At 41.0% G+C, this 24,344-nt stretch overlaps 1 protein-coding gene across 2 annotated transcripts; it reads left to right on the top strand.

Moving 5' to 3' along the window:
- The first annotated feature begins 255 nt into the window (after positions 1-255).
- On the top strand, positions 256-23,315 carry NAA50 (N-alpha-acetyltransferase 50, NatE catalytic subunit). Of its 2 annotated transcripts, none has more exons than XM_067302399.1 (5): positions 256-412; positions 14,846-14,979; positions 15,456-15,575; positions 16,854-16,920; positions 19,442-23,315. In XM_067302399.1, exons 1-5 carry the CDS (start codon positions 405-407, stop codon positions 19,620-19,622), a joined length of 510 nt encoding a protein of 169 aa, XP_067158500.1. In that variant the 5' UTR covers positions 256-404; the 3' UTR covers positions 19,623-23,315. The 2 variants fall into 2 exon arrangements, with proteins under 2 accessions (XP_067158500.1, XP_067158494.1); XM_067302393.1 differs by having other exon boundaries at positions 14,843-14,979.
- Positions 23,316-24,344: the final 1,029 nt, after the last annotated feature.

Raw genomic sequence — 24,344 nt, 5'->3', positions numbered from 1 at the left:
CCTTCCCTCGGGCCGCTCCCCCCTCCTCCCCCCCAGCACCCAGCGAGGTCACGCGGGAGATGCCGCGCGGCGCCTCTCCCCCCGCCGCGGCGTAAGGGCGAGGGGCGGGCTCGGCGCGTGCGCGGCCGGCGGTGGGGGCGAGAAGAAGGGGGGGGCGGCGAGGGGTCACGGCGGCGAGTGGGTGCGTGAGCGCGCGCGCGGCGTGAGGTGAGGGGTCACGGCGGGGGCGGGGCGCGGCGCGGGAGGGCGGCGGCGGCGGCGGCCCATGTGGAGCGGGAGCAGGAGCAGGAGGCTGAGCCGCCAGCGCTGCCCGGGGCGAGCAGGAGGGGGAGGCCGGAGCTGCACCGCCGGGCCCTGCACGCAGCGAGCGCGGACGCGGGCGTCTGCCAGGCCGCGGCCGCACCATGAAGGGGTGAGTGCGGGCCCGGCCCGGGGCTCGGCCCAGCCGTGACAGGGCGGCGGCGGCGGTGGCGGCGGCGCCTGCCTGGGCCGCGGCAGCCGCTCCTCTTCTGCCGCCTCAGCCCGGCTCTGGGAGCGGGGCGGGTGCCGGCGGCGCGGCCGGGCTGAGCGCGGGGCACGGGCGGGCGCCTGGCAGCCGGCCAGAGCCTCGCCCGCACCGGGGGTGACCGGCACGGACACCGCGTCCCGCCGCCGTGGGGGGGCGGAGGGGGCCGAGCGGGGCCCCTCGGTGCTTCCCCGTCGTCGTCTGCCTATACTGAGCTGGGAACCAGAAAGCGCTGTTGTCTCGAGGTTGGGTGAAGCGTTGCTCTGTTTCTCTGGGAGAAGGACAGTGATCTGTACTGGGGGACTGGTTTCAGACGGAGTCCTTTTCGGTCATGAAATGCCACTTATTGTTTTGCTACTTAATAGTACCGTTTCACTGGAGGAAAAAACTTCCTACAGAAGCTGCCTCCCCCCCCCCACACACACACTTTAAATTTTCCTCCGTTGCCAGAGTGCAAACCCTTCATACTCGATCCTGCTCTGCTGGGCTGGTGAGAAGCACAGGCTTTCACTTCGTGCTTCTGAGTGATTGCAACTTGGGGACTTTTACCAAGTCTCTCTGCAAAACGAATCAAGAAATCAGTCAGTTCCGGGAATGCTGACTGATTTCGTACTTGTCTAGCAATAATGAAGAATTGCTATTTGGCCTGTGTGAAAAAGCTGCCGGACCTAGACAAGTATTTTTTGCAGTGCTATTGTTCATAACATCTCTCGAGCGCTTTTGTTGGTGCAAGTCTTTTAAGTCTGTATCTCTGTGGAGGCTGTACGATGTGGATGGATGAAAATGAACTGTGTTTTGTATGTGGTTTCTCCAGCACGTGGCTTTGGGCCTTGCCTCTGCTCTCAGTGACTCTTGAAAACCTAGAGATTTCAGATGTGGTTGACTGAAACACTCCATTTCCTGCTCAGTGGAGGCAGCGAAGTGTAGTGTTTGAACATGAGACTGGAGGCCTTTAAAGTCCGAGTTCTGTTCTGGAGTCTGATGACCTGCATTACCTTGTACAGGTCACTTTGAGATAACCAACATGGAAAAGCCTCAGTTGTCTAATGCTTATTGAAATCAATGTCATTTGTATTCTGGAAAAATGTGATCCTTCTTTCTGCCTCAGTTTCTTGATACATGTAAAGGCAGTTTTCCACAGCTATTTCTTAAAGGAGTATTAAACCAGTCCCTGCTTGAAACTGGGGTTATGCAAGTGCTGGGTATTACTATTCCAGTTTGGCAACTTAAGTCAGGTTGAATGGAAGCTGAAGCACTTAAGCTTTTTACTAAGAAATGGTAAGGGGTTTAGCTTATTAGCGATTGGGGTGAGGTCACACAGCAGGACTGCTTGATAACAGATACTTAGCCATTTCTGACTCCCTGTAAGCAGCTTCAAACATCAGGAAGGGCAGTAAGTATCTGTAGAAAGGAGTTCTGTAATGATTACAAATAAAAAATAGCAATGAATCAATTCTCAGCTGACATTAGATAGCTGTGTTTGGGATCTTGGGCAATCCTTTACTCATCTGTGCTACCCTACAAGAAATGGGGCATGCTGCCTATTAGTCACTTTAAGTAGAATGACAGAGTATGTGAGAAGGGCAACTGCATAGATGGGCAAAGATGAAGTGGCAGTTGACATGATTATTGTTTAACAGCTCTCCTGTTGTCAGAACTTTGTTTCCTTTTACCCTCTGTAAACTGTTCTACTGTTTTCTACAGTTTAGCCCCGCTTTGGCATGCGTGTATGTCAGTGGCAAGTTGAATGACAGAGTTATTCAGGCTGGATGTGTTACATGGAAAGCTGCCCAGGCATGTCAGGTCGGAGCCACTGAGGTCTCCTGGTAGGTCCCAGCCAGAGCTGTCCGCTGTGCTGCTGAGCTCCGCTAGGGGCTGCCGCTGAGCTCCCTGTTTTGGTTGCGGTTCTCAGGACTTTTGATTTTAGGGGTTTTGTTTGTTTGTTTTTAACTTTTTGCAGCTTTTTAAAAATAAAATGCTATTATGCTTTTTCTTCCATAGTACTGAACTTAATTTCCACTACTTTTTTCACTTAAAGGCACTTTGTCACTGTTTCAGCTTTGGGGGAAACAGAACAGATCTCTCTCAGGTTCAGCATATTTCTGCCTTTCTGGTACTCCTTCATTTCTTTAAAGAGAGTAGCACGTACCTTTCTAGTCAAAATACTGTTAACGCCATGCAGCAAGCTTTTATGTGGAATGAAATCTTCTTATTGAGTCCAGGTGTTCTCTGAAAATTCAAATTGAGGGAAATAGGCCAACAGAACTCAAATCAAAAAAAAAACCTCAATTTAAAAACAATGAGAGAATTAAAGGACTAGGTAAAGATTTCAATAGGAATACGTTTAATTACATAGGCGTACTCCAGAACAAAAACAAATCTTTTTTTCAATCTAAAAAGATCTGAAAAGATCCCCCAAAAGCATGTGCTGTCAGAGGATAGGGCCAAAAATAGATCTAAAGCTTCAACTTCAAAATATATAAACTCATGTGTTGTCTGAAAGGATCTTATCTGTCTTCAGTATTTAATCCAAAACTGTGGATCGGTTCTTTTGAATGAGCTGACTCCATCCGAGTATGTCTTCTGGGAGTGTGTATCTTGCATAGTAACATGCACCAGAAGTGCAGAGATAATTTTAGGGAACCCTAAGACCTACAACATCAGCTGCAATTATGAACAGTCTACTTTAGCAGAAAAAAAAATTAAAAAGAAACTACAAGGTCACTGATGTTTTGAAATTTCAGATCTGAAAGAGATTGTGTGGACAATGTGTGTTGCTTACAGCCCTCTTTGTTAGCTTTCTGAATTCAGAATAACACATAGCAAAGATTGTGATGTCTGTTTTTGAGGGATATGAGATTAGGTGACTTCTTCTGTAGGAGACCTCTAATTTCAGTGATGACAAAGATTTTTACTCTCTCAGCTGCTTGAAGTCTTTTTTCCCCCCCCCCCCCTTATTTGATGGGTTAAATATCAACTTCTGAACTGATAATTGCCATTACCTTCCTTCTGCTTCTGTGATGCTTGGCATTATATTCACTCTTTCCTCATCTTCTGAATGGTTTTAATAGTTCAGTGACTCATTATGCTTTCCCATTTTTCGTAAATGTGAATTGAAAAACTGTGGTAATTCACTGTTCTGTCTGTGAGCTTTGTGGCTCACTAGAGATCTGTTTCTTCTTTTTCAATTTATTTTATTCCTAAATGTTATTGTTAGTTCTGGAATTCAAAAAGCTAAACTCTTTGCATGAGGAAAAATTATCAGTAGGAGGGACTCAACTTCTACTGTCTGTGGTAATTCTGCTGTTTTTTATAGAGCAGATGTAAATAATATTCCCTTCTCTCTTGGCTTATCAGTGTTAATTTACTTCTTGCTCAAGATTTTTGTATTTTCATTAAAGTTGTAACACTGCTGCTTTTATGAAAAGAAAACAGAAAAATTTAAATCTTGCATTAGTTTTTGAGCATTTGCTAGTTGCTTTCTGTGGCCTTTTAATGCCTTACAATAAGGGTGCTTTCCTGACCAGTTTCAGTTCAGATGAAGCCTGTGAGAATAAGTCATCCAGCCTCTTCCTGTTGCTTTTATATAAAAGCCACATTACACAAGGGGCGCAATGCATGACACATGCTTCATCACATGCTTATACCTGCTAAGTCAGACCACATTATAGAGTATGTAGTGCATATACAAGCAGGCCCTGAGTATATGATCCTCTGTACATGTGTTCTTCTGTTATATTGACCAGCCCCCCCCCCTCCAGTTTTGACAGGGAACACCTATAGTAGCATTGTCATGCAACAGTATACATTTGGCCATATGATGAGAGAGTGAATGAAATAGTGACATGTTGTACCACTGTCTTAGTAGTATGTAATACTTGTCTTTAAAAGATTTCTAAGAGACTGCCTCTAAACTTTTGTATGTGGCAGCCAGCACTTATTCTGTATGGTTTATAGGGGTCCTGACTCACTGTCCAAGACCCCTTTTAGGCTAGATACTACACAATTTAGTCACTGCCACAGACAGCTTCATAACCAAGAGGCTTTGCAAACTAGTGCTATTCTAGCTGGCTTTAGAGAAGTGACATCACAACTGGGGAGTATTGAGCATGAACAGAGAAGTAACAAAAGTGTAAAGTACAGTGAATAGTTTATGCTTAGCTCTTATATCTTTGGTTGTTTTGCCCAAATTCATGAAGTAAGCCCTTCACAGTCCTGATTAAATTGTTCATGTTTCTTACTAGAACATGGATTCTTTTTTTTCCCCTGTACTCACTGAGTTCAGTATTACATAGTTTGTGCAAATTGTTGGTTTGTTTCCATTCACAAGGTACAGTGTGAAGCTTAATGTATGTGGGAGGAAGTTCCAACTTTTTAGAAAACTGCTCAATTGTCATGTGTCCTGGTGGCAGGATGGAAAGGATAATTGAGCTTGAAAATCAGTGGTAGGTTCAGAAAAATCCTGAAACTAAAGAATGTCAAAGGGTGAGCTGTACTTTCTGCATTTAATTTCTGGGATAGTGTAGTAAATACAGACTTTGTCTATATGCATGCTTACAATTGGCTTAATCTCTTTTAAATCAGATTATTAAAATTCAGTGTAGTTTATTGTGAAGTTTAATTCTGAAACCAGATTAGACACTCCATAAGGACTAGTGTGGGGATTACAGTCACCATTATTCACTTTATCAAAGCATCCTGGAACCTAATCTTTGCTATTGAATAGAGTTTGACCGTTAATTCCTTTTTTTACACATATACAAGGGCTTGCTAGATTGGGACATGCTGGATCCTCTGTCAGGAATGTAGTGTCTTTAGTTAGTCACCAAATGCCACAGATTCTGCTGCCATCTCTTGAAAACAAGACAAATGATGCATCCTTTGCCACATTGTTCCCCAATTTAGAAGGGATTTCACGGGTGAAGGTTGAGCCAAATAAGTTTATCCAAGTGGAAGTGATTCAGAACTTGAAAAGCCTGCCAATTTGGCAAATATTAAAATTGTTCAGGCCAATAGTCTGAGAAGGCACTAGATTCCTCCCCCCCCCCACACACACACACAGAAGGAAAGGAGGGAAAGATGCGAGAAGTCAAATTTTTATATCTGATTGGGAATTGGTAGAGAGAAGTGCAGTGCCTCCTTGTATCCCTTCTGCTGTATGCAAGGTAGACAATGTCAGGACTTTTTTCTGCTCCCTACTGAAAGATGAGAAGGGAAGAAGTGACCTCCGTGTTGTTTCTGGCAGTTTTGGAGGACAAAACACTTACGGAGGGAGGAGGTCTGAGGTGGGGAAGGAGAGGAAAGAACAAAGCAGTCTATGCATAGAAGACTTGCTGGTTATTTGAAGACTCTTGGACTTGACCTGAAAACATACAGAAGCATGTCATTGAAATGAGGTAACTGTGTATTTGTATCAAAGAAAGTTTGTTGAATTAATTCATTAAATGAAGGAAATGAGATGAGGCCTCAAAAAAATAGAGAGAACCAAGAACATTTTCACAACACTTGCACTAGGTGACTACAATTAAGATATCTGATTGAATTTTCATGGAGGCAGAGTAACTTATTGGTTTGGTTGAAAATGTCGTGCAGCATGGTAAGAACATGTTGCACAAAATGCTTCTTGAGCTCACTTGCCCTTCCTCTCCCAGGCCCAATTTGATTTTGGCCCTTAGCAGACTTGAATCTGGATCCCTGAAAAACTTCTCCATTTTCACTGTTTGGCCATTGTATAATGTTCTCTTGAGAGTATAGGGAGAGAAGCAGGGCAGCAGTTTAAGGCTTGGGACAATTTCTTCAACATGGCACTTGCAAACTTTACTGGCAAGAAATTCCATATTAGATTGAAATTTGCAATTAAAAGATATATTTTTATATTTAAGATATCTATATATATAAGTATATAAAATTATAATTATAAATTATATAATATATAAATTATATATAATATATACTTTTAGCTCTTTAACAAAAATTTTCATTCAAGAGGAATTCATACTTCTTGAAAACTGGGGAAAGGATAGAGAAAAGCAATCTTTTGTGCGTTATATCTTAGGTGCTTGCAATGGATGTTGCCTTAGACATAATGAAGGTAGGCACATAAAACTGATACCTCATTCTTTTAATTTTTCACTGTATATTCTTTATATAATACATGACTTGAAAACCTAAAAAAACAATTCTGGGATTGAAATTCATAGTATGGGCAGGAGACCCATAATGACCTGCCATGTTTTCTTTACTTACCTGATGGACACCAGCACTTGTGAAGAAAGGTGTTTCAGTGATGGATAGAAATAGCTCATGTGAAGCAGGTAAATGCCTTTCTCCTGATATGTCAAGTCTATCCTGAAAAGTTTGTTGCCTAATACAAGTGCAAGAAATGTCTTTGAGACTGACTGGTGAGCTATATGGATTTATGTAAATGAGGCACTTTGTGAACCCAGCATCACATCTGTTTTGAATTTGACCTCTGCTCTTACCTGAAGATCATCAAGTAATCAAGTACTTAATGAACATTAATTAGTGAAGGTTCATGATCTCCTGAGAGGCAAATAAAGACTGTAATTTTCATATCCAGGCATGCTGAGGTATGAAAAGGGGTAGTAATTTGTAAGCAGTCTCTCAGAGTATCAGTAATGGAGCCACAAAACTAATTTTGGGCTAAGTAATTTCAAACTGAAATATTTCTGCTTAGACTGCAGTCACGTTTCTAAATCTGAATGTTCTTGTGAGCTTAACTGACTTGCAAGGAAAAATGGTTAGACTAGTGCTGGAGAGTTAAGATTTCCAACAGCTTTTTACCTGCTATATGATCACAAATCAAGTTGTTTCCTCTTTCACCTTATTTAAGTGTTACACCTGTCCCAGGCGCATCAAAGCTTTTGCCTCATAAGGCACTTTGAAGAAATGAAGTGTTATGGGCCGCTAAGTGATGTATGTACAGTTGCTTTTCTGTTCTAGATCAGCTGTAAATTATTTCTGACATCTGAGTTTGAAAATTCTGTCGGCTGTGCATGTCGATTCCTGTTCTGTTATTTGTATCCAGCTGTAGAATGATATAGCTTTTTATTTTCTTGGGAAAGTTTGTTTTTGTTTGACGCTTGTTGAAATGACCTCACTCTCTCTCTTGCACTTGCATATTCAGACAGCTGAGATTCTTCATAATTGTATTGCTACTTTAGCTTGGTTTCGGTGTTTTGGGGGATTTTGTAGGATTTTTTTTGTTTTGGGTTGTTTGGTTGGTTTTTTTTGAGATCAGAGTTGAGTATAGATTTGCAGTCCAGTAAATCCCTCAAAGAACAGGTTTGAGTTGGAAAAAATCACAAAGCTACTTTATCACAACTTTGCTACTTGCAAATTAAGACCAACCAGTCTTCTGCATAATGATTGGGCTTTCTAGGTTGAAGCAAAGTGAATTGTCTGAATATAATGAAGAAATCTGGGTTGTAACTAGCCAATTATTCTGTCCTTATGCAGGAGAGAGGCAAGGAGGGGTCCAAAGAGTGTCTTGTGCGATTACGACATATGTCAGTGAAACCCATTCACATTGAGGCCCACTTGAGTTCAGAGTCTTGCATTTATCTTCTGTTAATTCAGATTCTAAAACTACTTAGCTCTCTTACATACATCACTCTGCACTTTTGCAATCCAGCACACAATTGGGGGGTAACTTCCAACAGGATATCAGGTGTCATGCAAATATTTTCAGTAGTAAATGGGGCTAAAAAAGATCAGGGGCTCAGAAGCGAATTGGTAAGACTTTTTGTATGCTAGGCTTGTATTTTTCCTTCTGGTTTTCTGACAAGTGAAGCAGAGTAGATTTACAGCCCACAGATCTTCGAAGTAATTGAAAACATACTGGTCTGCCCGCAAGAACTAGACTAACTTGTGCACCTAGCAAGACAGCTCATCTGTTTAAAAAAAAAAAAAAAAAAAAAGAGAGAGGCTCTTTTGGCTTTGGAGTTAAATCTAAGCAAAGCCACACCCTTCAGTTCTATAGCTTTCATAGCTCTGGTTTGGTTTTATTTTATGGGAGTGGATTATCCTGTCTAGACTCCTGCTTTAACTTGGAAGCCAAAATAGAAGCAATAAAGCTAGCTGGCTGCTTAATGGGTGACAAACTTTCTCTCAAGTCCTCTAATTTGTTAGGGCTTTTTTCTTCCCTATGCTCCCTCTTCTGACTGTTCCATGATACCTCAAGTAAATTTTGCAAGTTGCATATGCATCGCTGCTAAATTTAGAACACCAGATTCTTTAAATAAGTCTGAGCCGAGCTATCAGTTACACAGAGATCTGTTTCAGTCAGGCACATCCCTCTAGGGAGAGACTTGAACTATTTAAAGTTGAATGAGACTGAGATTCTTACAGTATTAAGAAACTTGGAATTTCCCTTTTTTCTCCTTAATGTTGATTCTAAAGTAGTGTTCAAAGCTTGCTATTCCCTATGACTGAATTTGTTTTTCCTCTTGAACTCTAACTCTGGAAATTGACTTTTTTGAGCTATTGTTTCATATACTACTTCTCCTTTAGTGTACATCAAAAAGCAAAATACAGCCTTAGTGTAAGCAAATGCTAATGTCTCATTGAACATGTGTTACTTTCACCAGTCTAAATTTAAGCCATTGTAGGAAAAATAGAGTGCGTTCAAATCACAGCTCTATAGTAGGCTGCAAATAGAGGAGTGCAGTTGCAGTAGAATGGATTGGATTGTATTTGGTCCTACAAAAAGCAGGGTTTTTTGGCAAGTAGTTGAAGGATATTAGGGCAACACATGCAAGGGCAGGAGCATTAATGCTGGTGTTCTGGGCATGCATCCAGTTTTAGTAACTACTACATGTCACCTCACTAAATTCCCACTTCCTTTCTGATTTCATGGATCTCTCTTCACTTCCACTCTTACATATTTGGGCAGTGTTGCTGTGCACTTTTAAAGAACATCTGCCTTGCGCACCAAAAACAGGTTCACTGAGCCATCAGCATCTTGCAGCTGTGAGAAAAGCAAACGTAGTCCTAGGATATGTCAGGAAAGATATTTCCAGTAGAGACAGGAAAAAGTTACTGCCACTGTACAAGGCAGTAGAATGTATTTGGAGTTCTGTGAACAGTTCTGTTCAACCATGTTTAAGGAAACTCAGCTTAAATCTGAAGAAATGCAGAGAAGAGCTTGTATGACAGTAGTAGAAATCAAGAGCCAATCTGACAGAAGGAGGCTAAGAGCCTGGCCTTAGTTAGAAGGAAAGGTGAATGAGGGCATGGCAGCTCTCTGAAAAGACATAGATTGGGGAACAGGGTATATTGGTACACACCAACTACTGAAGCTAATGAACAAAGAGCACGTGGATAGAACTTGAATATATTTAGGATGGAAATCAGAAGAAAGTTTAACTATGAGGAAAAATAATGGCTTGGGAACAGCCTTGAAATAAAAGAAATCTAAGAAGCTAGTGTTCCATCTAGAAAGGATACATATTTGTAGAGTACTATAGTAATAGGCCTGATATGATGAGCCAAGAGCCCCATGTTCCTTCATGTTAAAAGCAATTGCATGGGAGAAACTTGGGGTGGCTGACTTGGTGAAGAAGCTTTGACACCTAAGATGAGTACAGTCGACTGTTGCTTCCTCATGGGGGGCTATTTGAGATGTCAGAGGCCAGTACCAAGTGTATATCTTCTTAGAGCTATTATTAGAGTAATAGAATAAATCTGTAAAGGTAGGGGCATGTCCCTTCTGAGTGCGTCAGGCTCTTTACACATCTTTGTATGCTCTCTCATTTGCTAAGTTGAGCTCATGATTTACGTTTTCTCCTTACAGCAGTAAAGGATAGATATTTCTGGCACAACCTATACTGAGTTGTAATACACAGGGCTGGCCTAATCAGACTTTGACTGATACAGTAAATATATGTTGCTATTTTGGCTGAGAGATAACTTGAGGAAATACATCTACTTTTATCTAGCGTCTTTAAAAAAAAAAAAAAAAAAGTTGTTGCTATTAGTCCAGTGAAAAGAAAGGAACGGCCATTTTGTGTTCATTGTTATAGGTGTTATATATGCTTTTTCTCTGATCTTTTGAAGCTGAAACAGCTTTCAGTCCTTAGGTTCAAAGAGGGAATACTCACTGTGCACATTTTCCCATAAATGATAAGGTGGAGCACAAAATCATCTAGACACTGACTGATCCCTCTGCTCCTTTTGCACAGTACTTCCAGAAGCAGCTTAAATTGGGGTAGGCTGGCACTTCTGCTCAAGAAGCAGTCCTGCCTCTGGCAATTTTTTCTCTTCCTTACGTTGGCAGAAGACTGTGGCAAACCCAATCAAAGGGCTGATGTGGGTTAAAACTAAACTTTTTTTGGAGGGGGCTGAGTTAGTTTTAATTGGGATCGGTTCACCACGTCATTGCACAAACCTTTGTGCCAGCAAGAGAGTGGAAATGAGTAGCTCAAGGACAGCAAGACCGCTTCTTTCAGCAGCAGTGCCAGCTTTCCACTGTTTTTCACTTGAGGGCCTAGTGGCACTTTTGCTGCCCTGTCTTCAGGCAAAGTGATTCTCATGATGCTGGTCTTCCTTTCCATGTGCTCATTTTTACTCATTACATTTTTTTGTGTGTAATAGATGTGGTGCTGATTTAATCAGCTAGAGCTGTACATTAAAACAATTTATGGTTTGAGTACATATTATTTAAACAAGCATATTTAGCATATTGATTTATGCTTCCTGTAGTGGTTCTCAAACTTTTTTAACATGATCCTCCAGGATCAATTCCTGGCCCAGCTGCAATTCTTGAGGTAGGAGGAAACAGCTAGTAAAAGAGCACAGGATACAGGCAGAAAGAGATGGCATGAGCAGCAGTGAGTGTGGTAAACGGTAAGAGATAGAGGCAGGGAGCCCAGGGGCTCTAGGAAATAGTGTCGATAGTGGGTGGCTGAAAGGTGCTGTTGACCTGTTTTTTTCCTGGTGTGATGCCATGTTGAGAGGTGATGTCCTGGCTCAGCAGCTCTGAGAAGCTGTAGACTCTTTTTCGGCTTCCTTCCCAGCTTCCTTCCCCCCAGGTGAAGGTTCATCTTCTTGCCCTGTCCCTTTCTCAGCCATCTCCTCCTGGCAGCCCCTGATAATGTCTCCTTGTTCTGTTGTCCTTTCATCAAAATATTTCAATGCTTGACCCACTGTCTCCTAATGTCTGATTTCTTCCTTCATCAATGACTAACTAGTTTTAAAGTACATACTAGAAAGTGCACAGAACCTGACAATCGTTTATGTCAGAGATTTTTGCTGAAGTGCAGAGAGGGGCTTGCTCTATAACAACTTTACCATGTGTTCATCATAAGAGTTTAAGCTAGCAGTGAAGCTTCAGTGTTTCTGGTACACTGAAGCTTGGATCTACTAATACAAAAAAGATCTCTCAAGTGCCACCAAAGTTAGTATGCTATTAAATCTTTTGAACAGGAGGGGTGGGCTTTTAAGGAACTGAGTGTGAATGTGAGGTTGTCTCTTCCCTTACTGACTTTCTGCTCTGCAGCTAATCTGATCTAATTGGGGAGCTGGGTCCTGCTCCCTTGGGTGTCCACTCTGATGCAGACTGCAGCAAAAGAGGCTGCTGCCACTTCTCTTCGCTCCTACTGTGGAGTTAAGATGCTCTACTCCAGCACAGCTCTCTTCCAGGCACAAACATGCTCGGGAAACCCACAAGCCTCAGTTTTGTTCCTGTCCTTTGTGAGAAAAGGTATCAGCGGTGCTGGCTGGGATGAGAGAAGGGCACAACTTGCTGCCTGCATGCCAGAAGAAACTCTGCCATGCCAGAACAGCTGTGCCAAGCTGGGCCTAAAGCAAGTATTAGAATTACTTCACTGCCTAAAACCTTTATTATCATTTGATAGCATGCTCGTTTATGATGGCAATACTTTTGTGGTATCAAGAGATCATCCATTACTAGGTCAGCACTTTAAGCTGGAGTATAACTATCCAAGGGGCTTGCACAGGTGGTGATACGTAAAGGAAGGAATCTTAATATTGGGAGCAAAAATAATTTGGAAGATGAATGAGAAGGCTGTGAAGCAAAGGAGTGGCAGTAGGAGTCATGGAGGAGAGACACTGCAGACCATCTTGGCAAAGTATCTTGGTTTATAACTAGAAACTTTAGAATTATATCCCATTGCTGCTGCTTTTAGTGTGCCTGGATATCTTGACATGGTTGAGATGTAGGAATATGGAGACTATTGCTGTTTCTGTCATGTTTGAGATCACTATTGAAGACCATACTATCCAGTTCTTATGGCAGGTCTCGAGAATGCCATGCAACTGGAAGGACTAGGCAGACTAGAAGGACTGACAGCTTAGAGATTATCCTTGCAGTCAGGGGAAAGGTTGACCTGTTCAGCGTGGTATGGAAAGATCAGGAACTGCCTGAAACAATCTGTAAGTACCCATACTAGCATGAGATGCCTGATACCAAAGGGCTTTTCTAATCTATTTGGCAAATATATCACAAAGTTAGACAATGAAGTCAGAAAAGTTCTGTATGCCAATACCATCCGTTAATTTTAAGTAGTTAGAGTAATTAACTGGAATATGTTAACGTGATGGAGAGGTATAAGATCATCAGTACTCCTTTAGTTGAGACTAGATTGTTCTGTAAAAGGTAGACCCTAGCTACAAGCTATTAGACTTCTGCAGGACTCTCAAGGTAGAGTCTGTGGTCTGTGTCACATAGGAGAATGGGCACTGCTGACCTTTGATATGTCAGGCTGAAATAGCTTTGCAGAGCTGAAGACTAGTCCTTTCTGTAAAAGAAAAGTGGAAAGTAGGTGCAAGGGCAAGTTATGCTTCTTGAAATAAACATTAAAGGCTCCGTTCCCATAGCTTTTGCTGATAGTTATGTAGGCTGCAGTACAATGCCTAGAAAGTCTTTGTATATTTATACCATCATTGATGATAAGTGATAGCTAAAATTAATATGATAACTAGAGTGCTAATTGTTTCAGTTTTTGACATGTAATTGAAGTCAGTTAGTAAAACAAAGACAGATCTCACTAAGCATTATTTGGTACAGTTCTTGAAGACTGAAAATTGTTGGGTATTATCTCCTCTTTGTTTTACTATATCATGTAAGCTAATCTGTGGTGTTTTCTCCTAGACATCAACCTATTTGAAAAACAAGTGACTAGACACAAAAAACATTACAGGTGGAAAGCAGCTACTGCGTATTGTCAAACCTTGCCATACAAGTATCTTATAAAACTGCCTTTTTGAAAACATAATTTGGATTAAAAGAAAAGCAAACAGTAGCTTTAACAATTCCTTGGGCAGAAAACAATCTGGCTGCCTATATGTGTTCAGTAAAACAAGGCCGCAGACAAACCTGGAATTGTGTGTGTTTGTAGTTCGATATGCCCTGGGTTTGTACCTGCCTTCATACAATGATGACCATCTGGAGAAAGGTTTTGACTAGCTAGTAACTACTTAGTCTTTATTTTTCATGTTGTAGTCAGTCTTTGCTAAATCTACCATCCTGGGGTATCTTTCTACAGCCAAGAAATTGGCTTGATAGCATGAACATTTTTACTTGTCTTTTTCTGGGTCAGGAAGTTAATTTTTTAAAAGGGAGAAGCTTGATATGTTTCATCTCAGTATAATTCAGCACGGTACTGGTGTTTCAAGATTGTGGTTCTGCTCTCAGTCAACGGCAAGAATGACTTCAGAGATAATCATAATCAATGCATGTCTCACCTTGACAGTGGCGCACTTGTATATTAGCAGGCTTAGCATGAGTGTTTTGTTGCACACAACATTGTTGCTTTTTAGTGGCAGGTGTCTAGTAATGACTTGCACCTAAGCATCTGTGCATCTAAGCATAAGCCTCATCTTAAACGGTGATAGAAATAAGGCTGTCTTTGAAGCATGGTTAAGGACTTTATTTTCTTGGTCTCTGTTATAGCTGTGTGACTTTCCCCATCTTTTTTTCTGTGATCTTGGTGATCTGTGAGAAAATTAAGGGAACAAAACCAAAGTCAATACTCCTTCTGAGATAAATATTCTCCTGAATGTTCTCCTGTCTCCCACCCAATAAAACCATACATGGACTATTATATGTCAGTGTTAAGTGTGGCCTGAGAAACTTCTGACTGTATAGTACTGATTGAAATTGGGTTTTGGAGTTAAAGTAATCACCAGCAAAAGTTAGCTGTGTGTGCTGGACTTTGCAGTGATGGTTCATATGTGTGGAACTGATTATTAGTTTGGACAGCTGTATATGTATAAATAAAATACATGCATTAATTTTTTTTATATTTTAAGAAATTTGAGTGTATCAGATGTTAAGCATGTTTTGATTTGTTCCAGTAGCCGGATCGAGCTGGGAGATGTGACGCCACACAACATTAAGCAGCTGAAGAGGCTAAACCAGGTCATTTTTCCTGTCAGCTACAATGACAAGTTCTACAAGGATGTACTGGAGGTTGGCGAACTAGCCAAATTAGGTACAAATGTTCTTGCCAGTAACTGTGGGCTGTGGTGGCAGAAAGCTCATCAATGCAATCCTTAATGGTTTTGAGTAGTAGATCCTTCTATTTTGTTGTTTTACATAATGAAAAGTAACTGTTTGGGAACCCCAGAAAGAGCTGCAGTCCCAAGCTTGAAGTGTTTGTATTCTAAATACATTCCATTTTACTGGAAATAAGTCTGTTTTCTATTATAACAGGAGACTTAAAGATGTGTACTGCCAGCTTACATCCTTAAGTCATTGCTAGTTGGTTTGAACTCTAATAAGCCAATTGCTCTGTCAGAGCACCATTGGAAACTTCACTCATAAAATGCCAGCCACGATCTACGATTTTATCTGGTACAGAAGAATCAGCAACAGGGAAGGAAAGATGATCTAGGGCATAAATGAGGAGTTGTACATACAGTTTGAGACTTGTGACTAATAACATTTTATTGTTTCCCTCCCTGGCAGCTTATTTCAATGATATTGCAGTGGGAGCAGTGTGCTGTAGGGTGGATCACTCCCAGAATCAGAAGAGACTGTACATCATGACACTTGGATGCCTGGCACCCTACCGAAGGCTAGGAATAGGTAAGGAGGAGCTTCTTTTGTATCTGAGTTGTCAAAGAAACCTCATTGCTGTGCAGCCTTCTAAATGCCCTTTCAGAGCTTTCTGCTATTTTAAGCAAGAGGGTCTTAAAGCTTTCAGAACACTGATGCCTTTTTTTTTGGGGGGGGGGGGAAGGACTCTGGGGAAAGAATGAGTTGATAGGTTCATGTTTTCCTGCCCTTCAGAAGTGGACTTTTTTGTAGGACTTTCTAATTCAGGATTTCACGTATTCTTTTAATCATGTTATCAGCCTGTGATGTAAATATTTTGCTTTTATAGATGTGAACATTAAAGCACAGAGATATGAAATAATTTGTTAGAGATATGTAGTCAGAGAGCAACACATGTAGAAGAAAAACATGGATGTCCTTAATCAGGTTATCTATTAACCCTTCCAAAAATGTTCTTTTTCTAATTGTTATTTATTTTAGCTTTCCATTACTACTAATTATTGCTGCTCACAAGTGGCACCTGTTTTCTATCTATATCATGATGTGCATTTTTCTCACTGTTGCAAATCCATAAGCCAAATCCATAATCAAGACCTTACAGTAATCTATTTGCTTTGGACAAACTGGAACCAAAAATTAACTTTATTTTAAATACTTTTACTAGCTCTTTTATCAGAAAAAGTTAACGATGTTGTCACTGATTTATATATTGTTTTGACCGTATCGTGAACTGAGTTTGAGACCTTGAAGCTGGTTTTTAGATAAGGTATGCTTCTGGGCTGTATTCCCCCCCCCCCCCCCCCCCCCCAAGAAACAAAAGATAAGTTTTGTGAGCAGTCAGAAAGATGGGAAGTATAGCTAGACCATATTTGATTTGCCTTTGTTTCAGTAAACTTTCTTCCTTTGTGCATGAGCATAGAAAAATCATACACTGTTTAGAGAGTTGGTTTATTAAAATTTAGGGTTATTTTTAAATCTTTTCAAGAGATCTTGCAAAAAAGCTGTTCTAAGTACCTTTTCTGTAAATTTAAAGGTATCTCCTGTTTACAGTGGTGATTTTTTGTCTTCCTTACAGCTAATATTTTTGCAGTTCTAACTTGCTGGCTAAATTTTAATGCTCACAATGCTGACATCTTCAAACTAAATTTTATTTTCTGATTTTAGAGCATAGTACAAATGCCCTAAGCACATGCTCTGTCATTTTAGCCTACTTACTGTTACCCGCCTCTGCTCAAGAAAGCACTTAGTAAATATGTACTTGATTGTGTACTTCTGGTATTGTTAAGTATCTCTTTTACCTCTTGGCAGGAACTAAAATGTTGAATCATGTCTTAAACATCTGTGAAAAAGATGGCACTTTTGACAACATCTATCTGTAAGTAAATGACTTGCTCTCATGCATTTTGGGAGAGATGCCAGAGGCATATTTGGGAGCAAAGGGAGGGGGACACAAAAGCGTTTTAGCATCAAATTCAGTGCGGTCATGGGTCAAACAAAACATCTTGTCTTGTAAGTACTATAGGGAAGCCAGAGATTGCGTTCTGGGCTTGTGGTGTGTTGCTGAGAAAACTAAGAGTTTGCTTGCTTTAGAAGGGCTTTTGTAAATCTGCTGAATTTGAAAGCAGTTTAGTTGCAAACTAGTGATCAATAGCAGGATGACACCATATGTTTAAAGATTTTTCTTTTTCTTTGTAGTAAAGTTTAAAAAAAAAAAAAAAAAAAGCGTTCTCCTCAGAATGCAAAATGCTGCAAGTCTCTTATGCAATTTTGCTGCATTTGCTGTCTGTCTTTTATGACACTAATATGTGAGTTAGAGCATCAGATCAGATGCGTCTGCAAACACTCTAGGTTCACATTCAGGCCTGACTGCTTATTCCTGTTCTTGCACTTTGCCAGGTCAGCTGTTTGTGCAGCAACACAATAAACTGGGTCTGTGACCTGATCCAGTTGGGGAAATGGGTTTTGTTTTTTGGTTCTGGGTTTTTTGTTTTGTTTTAAAATCCACTACATGGCTGTGTGAGCACTTGGGGTGATGCAGAGATGAGAACAAGCACTAGGGGAGAGGACAGGGCTGCTTAAAAATGTGCCACCATCCTAATAGATCCCTATGGAATGAACTAGAGCCTGAAATCCATAGCAGCTAAAGTTGATGTAAGTGAGAAATGCCACAGCTTTGCTTCTTCTCTCTGCTGGCTACATACTTCTACCTCTTCCTGTGCACTGATGCCTATGATTACCTAGTGAGCTGGATCAGTTTAGGGCCAGATCACTTCTCTGAGCCAGCTTTCTTCCTTGTCCCCCACTCCCTAGTTATACAGTACAAGTAGGGTGTACTGGCATGGGCAGGCCCACAGCAGCTGTGGCTTGGATTAACTTATGCTGCCATGGAACTGCACCCTGAACTCTGGACTTTATAAGATGCTTAGTGAGGAGCATTTCATACCCTGATATCACTAGATAGTGACTTGCTCCTTAACCTTAGTCCTGCTCTGACAGAGGTGAAAATTCCTCCACGTTCTCTGCTGTCATAGCTTTGTGCCCCCTCTGTGAGAGGGGGACAGGTATTTTAAAGAGAAGTTTGATTAAAGCTGCTCTTGGATTGTATGCTTGCTCTTCTCCTTCAGAGGAAGTGATGATGAACTCTCTCAGATTCTTACTAATTGGCACGTGGTTTTCTTTTGGCTTTTGCACACTACTGTGTGCACAGTGGAAGAATTGTTTGCTGTTCTTAATGCAAAAAACAGGTCCTACATAATCCTTTCTTCCCATTAGCAGAGTAGGATTCTAGGATGACAATCAGTAACTCCCAGAGTTGGGAATAACCAAATTTGTTAGTGACTTGTTGGTTTTATTGCTATGTCTGCTTGTGTATCTACATACTGAACATAATATACTGCTTAGGCATGTAATTTGGTGTCACTGGCTAAATCTGTCATTACTATGAAGTTCCCTTTTAGATATTTGGTCTTTATTGGGCTTACCGCTAAGAGTTTGTTTTTTGTTTTTTGTTTTTTTTGTTCTGCTGTTGCTTCTAGAGTTGCTTTGGTTCTCTGATTACTTTATGTAGCATGTTGTCATGACAAAGTGATTCATAAGCTTGTACAGTGTCCACTGAATTTTGGGAGCATGTAATGAACATTTGTTGCTGAGCCAAACTTCTTTTTTTTGATACTTGTGAAAATAAATTACCTAGTCACTCAGAATGAAGAACTCATGGCTGTTTGTTTTGGAGGCCTTGAAACTCTTGGAATATGCTAGCAAGATCTGTAAAACTCTGGGGAATAAAGGGGGAAAGATTTTGTAAGCCCATAGGGCTTCATTGTGCCCTCATAGCTTTATGAGAGGAGGGAGGGAGAGTAGCAATGAGCACGGAGTTAAAATCATATCAAACAGCATATTAAAACCATCAGCAGTATTGCGTTGCAGTACGTATGGTAGGGATCATCACTCAGACTACTGTTTTGGGTCATCTGAGGAGTGTTACTACAGGAAGTTAAAAATTGACTCTACAGTGAAACTAGGTTATATATTTCCACAAATTATCTGTGATTTCCAGATTAAGAAAAGTTGCAATTACTGAGCTTGTAATATTTCAGGCCCTCTGCTATGTGTGTTCCTTAAAATAGCTTCACTGAAAGAAATACTTGCTATTTCTTCTCAGAATGATTGCCAAAGGCCATCTGGGAACTGTGTGTTAGTGCAGGATTAAATTGAGAAGACCCAAATTTCTGATCCTGAACTGTAAAAGCTACACCATCATTCCTGTCTCTGTTTAGATAGCTCTTTTCTTTATCTTGCGTGTACTCTTTATCCTTTGACAATTCTGAGTGTGGAAGCAGCATATTATACCCCAGAAAGTTCTGATATCTGTGTCTCTATCCTCCTTTTTGTCCCAGGCATGTCCAGATCAGCAATGAGTCAGCAATTGACTTCTACAGAAAGTTTGGCTTTGAGATCATTGAGACGAAGAAAAACTACTACAAGAGGATAGAGCCAGCAGATGCTCATGTGCTGCAGAAAAACCTCAAAGCCCCTTGTCTTGGCCAGAACGCAGATGTGCAAAAGACCGACAACTGAACAAAACCCCAACGAACACTTTCTTGCACTTGCTTGTTGCCAAATAAGGAAAGAGAGGCCTATTGTTTTTTTTGTTTTGTTTTTTCCCCCTTCATCCTTTTTTTTTCTTTCCTTGACCTCTCTCCAACAAAATGTTATGCTTCTTCCAAGGATTGTCCAATCATGTTTGGGGGTTTTTTTAGCTCTCCTTTCTAATTTTTGTTGGGGTGGGAGAGGTGTGCAGATCTCTTTAGTTTGAGGTGTGGAGGGCTTGAGCAGGTTTTCCTAATGGCAAGTTTCTGTCAGAGAATTCTCCCTTTCAGTAAGGAGAATGTAGATCTGAGAAAAGAAAGGAAAAGCAATATCTTGTCCTTTGACTCCTACATTATTATTTTTCTTTTTGTAACCTACAGGGTACTTTAGCACCCCCCACACACCTTTGAATGTTACTTCAGTAATTCCTGTTCTTCCTCTTAATTCCCCCATCTCAAAGTATGTTTAGTTCTTCCCAATATTTTTGAGTATGGCTTTTTCCTCCATCTTTTGCTGAGAAGGGTGGGCTACTTTGCCATACATTTTCACTCTGCCTGGGCTCATCTTTTGAATGCTTTTTTTTAAGTACTCCTCACCCAAGCTGGTGCTACATTTCTTGACTGAGTGAGAAGAGGGTTCAGAGTGGTCTTTGTGGTTTTCCTTATTTACATTTACCCAGCTCCCAGCAAACTTCTGCCAGAGTAAGAGTTCAAGCTGGTGTTGGCAAGAGTCACCTCAAAAATATGAATCTTGAGGCAAGATCCTTATTTAAAAAATGTATGAAGTGCTGTAGGGCTCATCAAGAGTCAGTTTTATCTGTGTTGCTGGGATAGCAATGGTGACTGTGACTGTTCTACCCGCTTTGATCACATCAGTGAGCACCTGTCTCCAGATGAATTTTGCTACAGCTACTAAATCTGTGGTGACAAATCTAAGATGGGGCAAGGGTTGAGGAAACCAGGCAGCAAGGCTGAGAAGGCAGACAAGAATCTGACTCTAATCACCTAACTTTGCAGGGGTCTTCTGGATTTTCTTGGGATCTGCTTGGCTTGCTGTGTTTATATGCTCCTTAGGGAGGAAGTGGTTAAGAACTGCATGTTTTATTTCTTTGAAGACTTTTTTTTTCCCCCCTTCCTCCTTTAAGTGGTAATGATGCAGTTCTCTTTTGAGAGGGTGTTCCATGAAGCACCAGAGAAAGCAGCATATACTAGGTTTTATGGGTCTGGAAAATTGGCTGACTGGCTTCTTCCTAGTACTGTAATCTCAAAGCTACAGTAAATTCTACTAAGCTCTGCTTTGCATCCTTTCATGCTTTATTTGTGTGAATATCAGTGCTCCTTTCTATGCACTGTTGCCAGCAATTTTATATATGCCAATACAAATACCAACTTGAGCTTGGACTCCTCTCCAAGCATCTGGGAAAGTGCACTGAGCTGAGACAACATCAACCTGCCCCATCCCCCAAATAGATATTAAACTGCATTCCTTTCCTGTTAATGTTTTTTAAAGTTTAAATCTGCATCTTGAATTCATCTGCTTTGAAAGCCTCCAACCTATAGTGCACATTGCAGCATATATCTTGTTAGCAGGTGCTGTCCGGTCATTCTGCTGCGACTTGGGAACCAAGGATTTCAAGATGGGAGTTGTGCATGAGGCAAGGGAGGGTCCCCCTTGTTCCATATTATGCAGCCTTTGATACCTGAGGGGTGACTAAACAAGCTACTCCAGAATTACTACCACTTTCCCAGAGGTATGTGGTGTTTTTTGGAGTGCATCTTGACAGACCTCTGCTGGAAAATAGCTACTCTATTTGCTGGGTTTGCACTAATTGAGTCTTGGTGATGGGCAGATCTCTAACAACAAAAGCCTCTCTGCATGGCCTGAGCACCTGTGTTTGCAACACTCTGTAGCAGACTCTGGCTAGAAAGATGTAAACAGTTTCCTGGGCCAGAGGACCTAGTTTTGAGAAAAACTTATTTTAGCACTGCTAGGACCTGCCTGCACTGCTTATGTTGGCAGTTCTGGCATATTTCTAGAAGGGGATATATTGAAGCACAATTAGCTTGTCATATGCCAACATAGTTTTCCTGGCCATCTGTAGACTGAACCAAGAGGAATATGTGGAGGGAGATAGTATTGTATTTGAGGATATTTGTGCAGCACAGCTGTAACTCAGACCATAGCTGCCTCTGGTGCCAAGCAAAGTGCTCTTCATTCTTCTAGAACTAAGTGGTAAGTGTTTGGGTTGGGTAGATGGGTGTGGGGATATGAACTCTTAGGATTTGCTGTTGTTGTAGGCTTCCACAAATCAGTGTGTTTCACAGACAGTTTTCCTTCAGGTTTAAAAGTATGAGTCTGATGTCTGAATTTACTTGGATTAACCTTTGTTTCTGTCTCTTTTTGCTTTGGGCTGCCATCATTCTATGAATGTATCCGTGAAAACAATTCTTAGAACTCCTACTCTACAGCAAACCTGCCTTGCTGTAACTTCTAAAAGAGAGTTTTGTAGGAGGTGGAAAGGAGAGTAACCACAAATCTAAGACTCCTTTTCCCAGGCTATTAATCCTGGAAAACGGTTGTTAAATCTTGAATACAAGGTTTAATCTAAATCTCTTAGAAAGCTGTGTCCCTGTACATGGATAAGGGAGAGTGAAGGTCAGTAGTTCTGAATGACAAACAGTTGTGTTTTATTAGTATATCGACCGTATTGGGTGTGGGAGGAGAACACTGTATCTTAGTGCTGTTATCTGAAGACACTGAAATTGTGTGAAGTATGAGATTACTGCGGAGAACTTCTGTTACTTTGTATGTTGCTGCAGCAGGACCTCCTCCTAGCTTGAAAATAACAGCTTATGAACAATGAAATTTTTTAAAAGTTGAGAATTTCAGTGGAAAAAAAAAAAACCCAAACCAGCACTTCCTCTTCTGGATGAAGATCTAGCAAGAAAAATGTATGTGACTAACAGCTTTAGAGTGTAAATTGTGTATATACGAGTTATTCCTGAATCTCTGCAACTGGTTTTGTCATACATCGGTTGAAGTAAGAAGATATTACCTACAAAGACTCCTAAAAGAGGAAACTGTGGTACAGGGGAAAAAGAATCATCCAGGAGAGAGATCCCTCATTTTTTGGGAGGGGGGAGGGAGAGAATTTATTTTGTGTATACAGAAACTGGCTGAGTTTACATGATGCAGCTAATGGTTAAACCTGCCAATTAAATATGACATACTGTTACAATTGAAACAAACTTATGTGATATTTTGTTAATTCTTGATGGTGCCCTGTGATGTCTAGTAAAAATTGGATCCCCAAAACACGCATTGTTATATTCTCCCCCATGTTGTAATCCAGGGTCAGCTGCTATGCACAAAGTCTGTGTTTTGTAAAGTGTTTGCTGACTTGGATGTTTCTTCTGAATCTGCAGCTGCTTCCTAATTAAATTGATTAAGACCACCCCCGGTCTCTCAAGTTAAGATTTAGTCAGAGGTATGCTGTATGCAGTTGACAGATGCATTCTCAATGTTACAAGTTCAGTTGCAGGGGGAGCAAATTATTTACCAATAAGATGGTCCATTTTTAATCTATATCATTGCCCTTGTACATCAGGAGCATGTTTTTGTTTTTCTCAAACTCTTTAGAAATACCGTTCAGAATAAACGTGCACTATTTGAGTTATGTCATTCATGACTTGTGTGCATTTTTTGCAGTCCATCTGTTTCACATTGAAATCAGTTGTAGGATACTCATCAGGTGCTTCACAGACTGTGTAACTCTGAAATTTCCAGTGTGAACTGTGTGAGTTGGGCAGCTGTGTGATGAATGCTGTGTGCATCTGATGACTGAGGAAAGTGGCATTTCTGAAGTCGCACGCCTTTTCTCAGAAATCCTCAGCCTTTTGTGGGTGGGGGGAGAGGGGAACAGGAACTGTCCTGTAGTATTTTCACATCAAATAATGAGTGATCTTGAAACAAACAGACCAGGCATCAAGAACTCAGTGTTTTAGGTTTTATAGGTTAAATATTTAAAAGTATTCAAATTAATTGCTAGCTATTGACAATCATAAAAACAGCCTTTGAAAAACTGCTGTATTCCGTACCTGTAAAAGTAATTGGTTTTAAAATGCAGTGAGTATTCTTCAGTACTGACTTTTCTCAATAAGGTTCTTAAGTAAAACTCATCTCTTCTCTCACCTTAACTATTCCAGTCCCTTCTTCTCTTAGAGCCATTCCTTCTTTGTCTGTAGTGTCTTTCTGCTCATCTTTCCTGCTTTGATGTAAAGTGCCACTTATGAGGTGATAAACTTTCACCATAATATAGTTTCTGGGGAAAAAAGAAATTTCTATAGCATATCTGCTTATTTAAGTTGTCCTGGAAAGTGCTTTGTCAATAGATGGAGTCACAGCATTCACCAGGAGAGTATGCAAAAGCAAAGCTCAGACTCTGCAGACTCACTGTTGTTGAGCTGCTGCTACCAGCTGTCTTCCCTGACCTCTGCTGGAGGACCTGCAAGCCACAAAGGGAGTAGTTTTGTCAGGACTGCAACCTTCATCACTTCAGCCTTGCCAGCAGCTGCAAAGCTGGAGAACTTTTGCTGTACTTCAAACTACTGCACCTGTTCTCCATACCACTTGGCTTTTATTGATTTGTGTCCTGTTTCTTTCCCTCTCCACCCTCATCCCAGTCACCTCTTTAATCAGCCTGTAGAGTTT

The sequence above is a fragment of the Apteryx mantelli genome, chromosome 1 (assembly GCF_036417845.1).
Source record: "Apteryx mantelli isolate bAptMan1 chromosome 1, bAptMan1.hap1, whole genome shotgun sequence".
NCBI lineage: Eukaryota > Metazoa > Chordata > Aves > Apterygiformes > Apterygidae > Apteryx > Apteryx mantelli.
This window is presented reverse-complemented; position numbering and strand designations above follow the sequence as displayed.

What these genes read in the sequence shown, in the direction of transcription:
- NAA50 (XM_067302393.1), top strand. An exon ending in CTACCGAAGGCTAGGAATAG is followed by an intron (nt 15,576 to 16,853) that starts GTAAGGAGGAGC and finishes ACCTCTTGGCAG; the next exon opens with GAACTAAAATGTTGAATCAT. An exon ending in ACTTTTGACAACATCTATCT is followed by an intron (nt 16,921 to 19,441) that starts GTAAGTAAATGA and finishes TTTTTGTCCCAG; the next exon opens with GCATGTCCAGATCAGCAATG.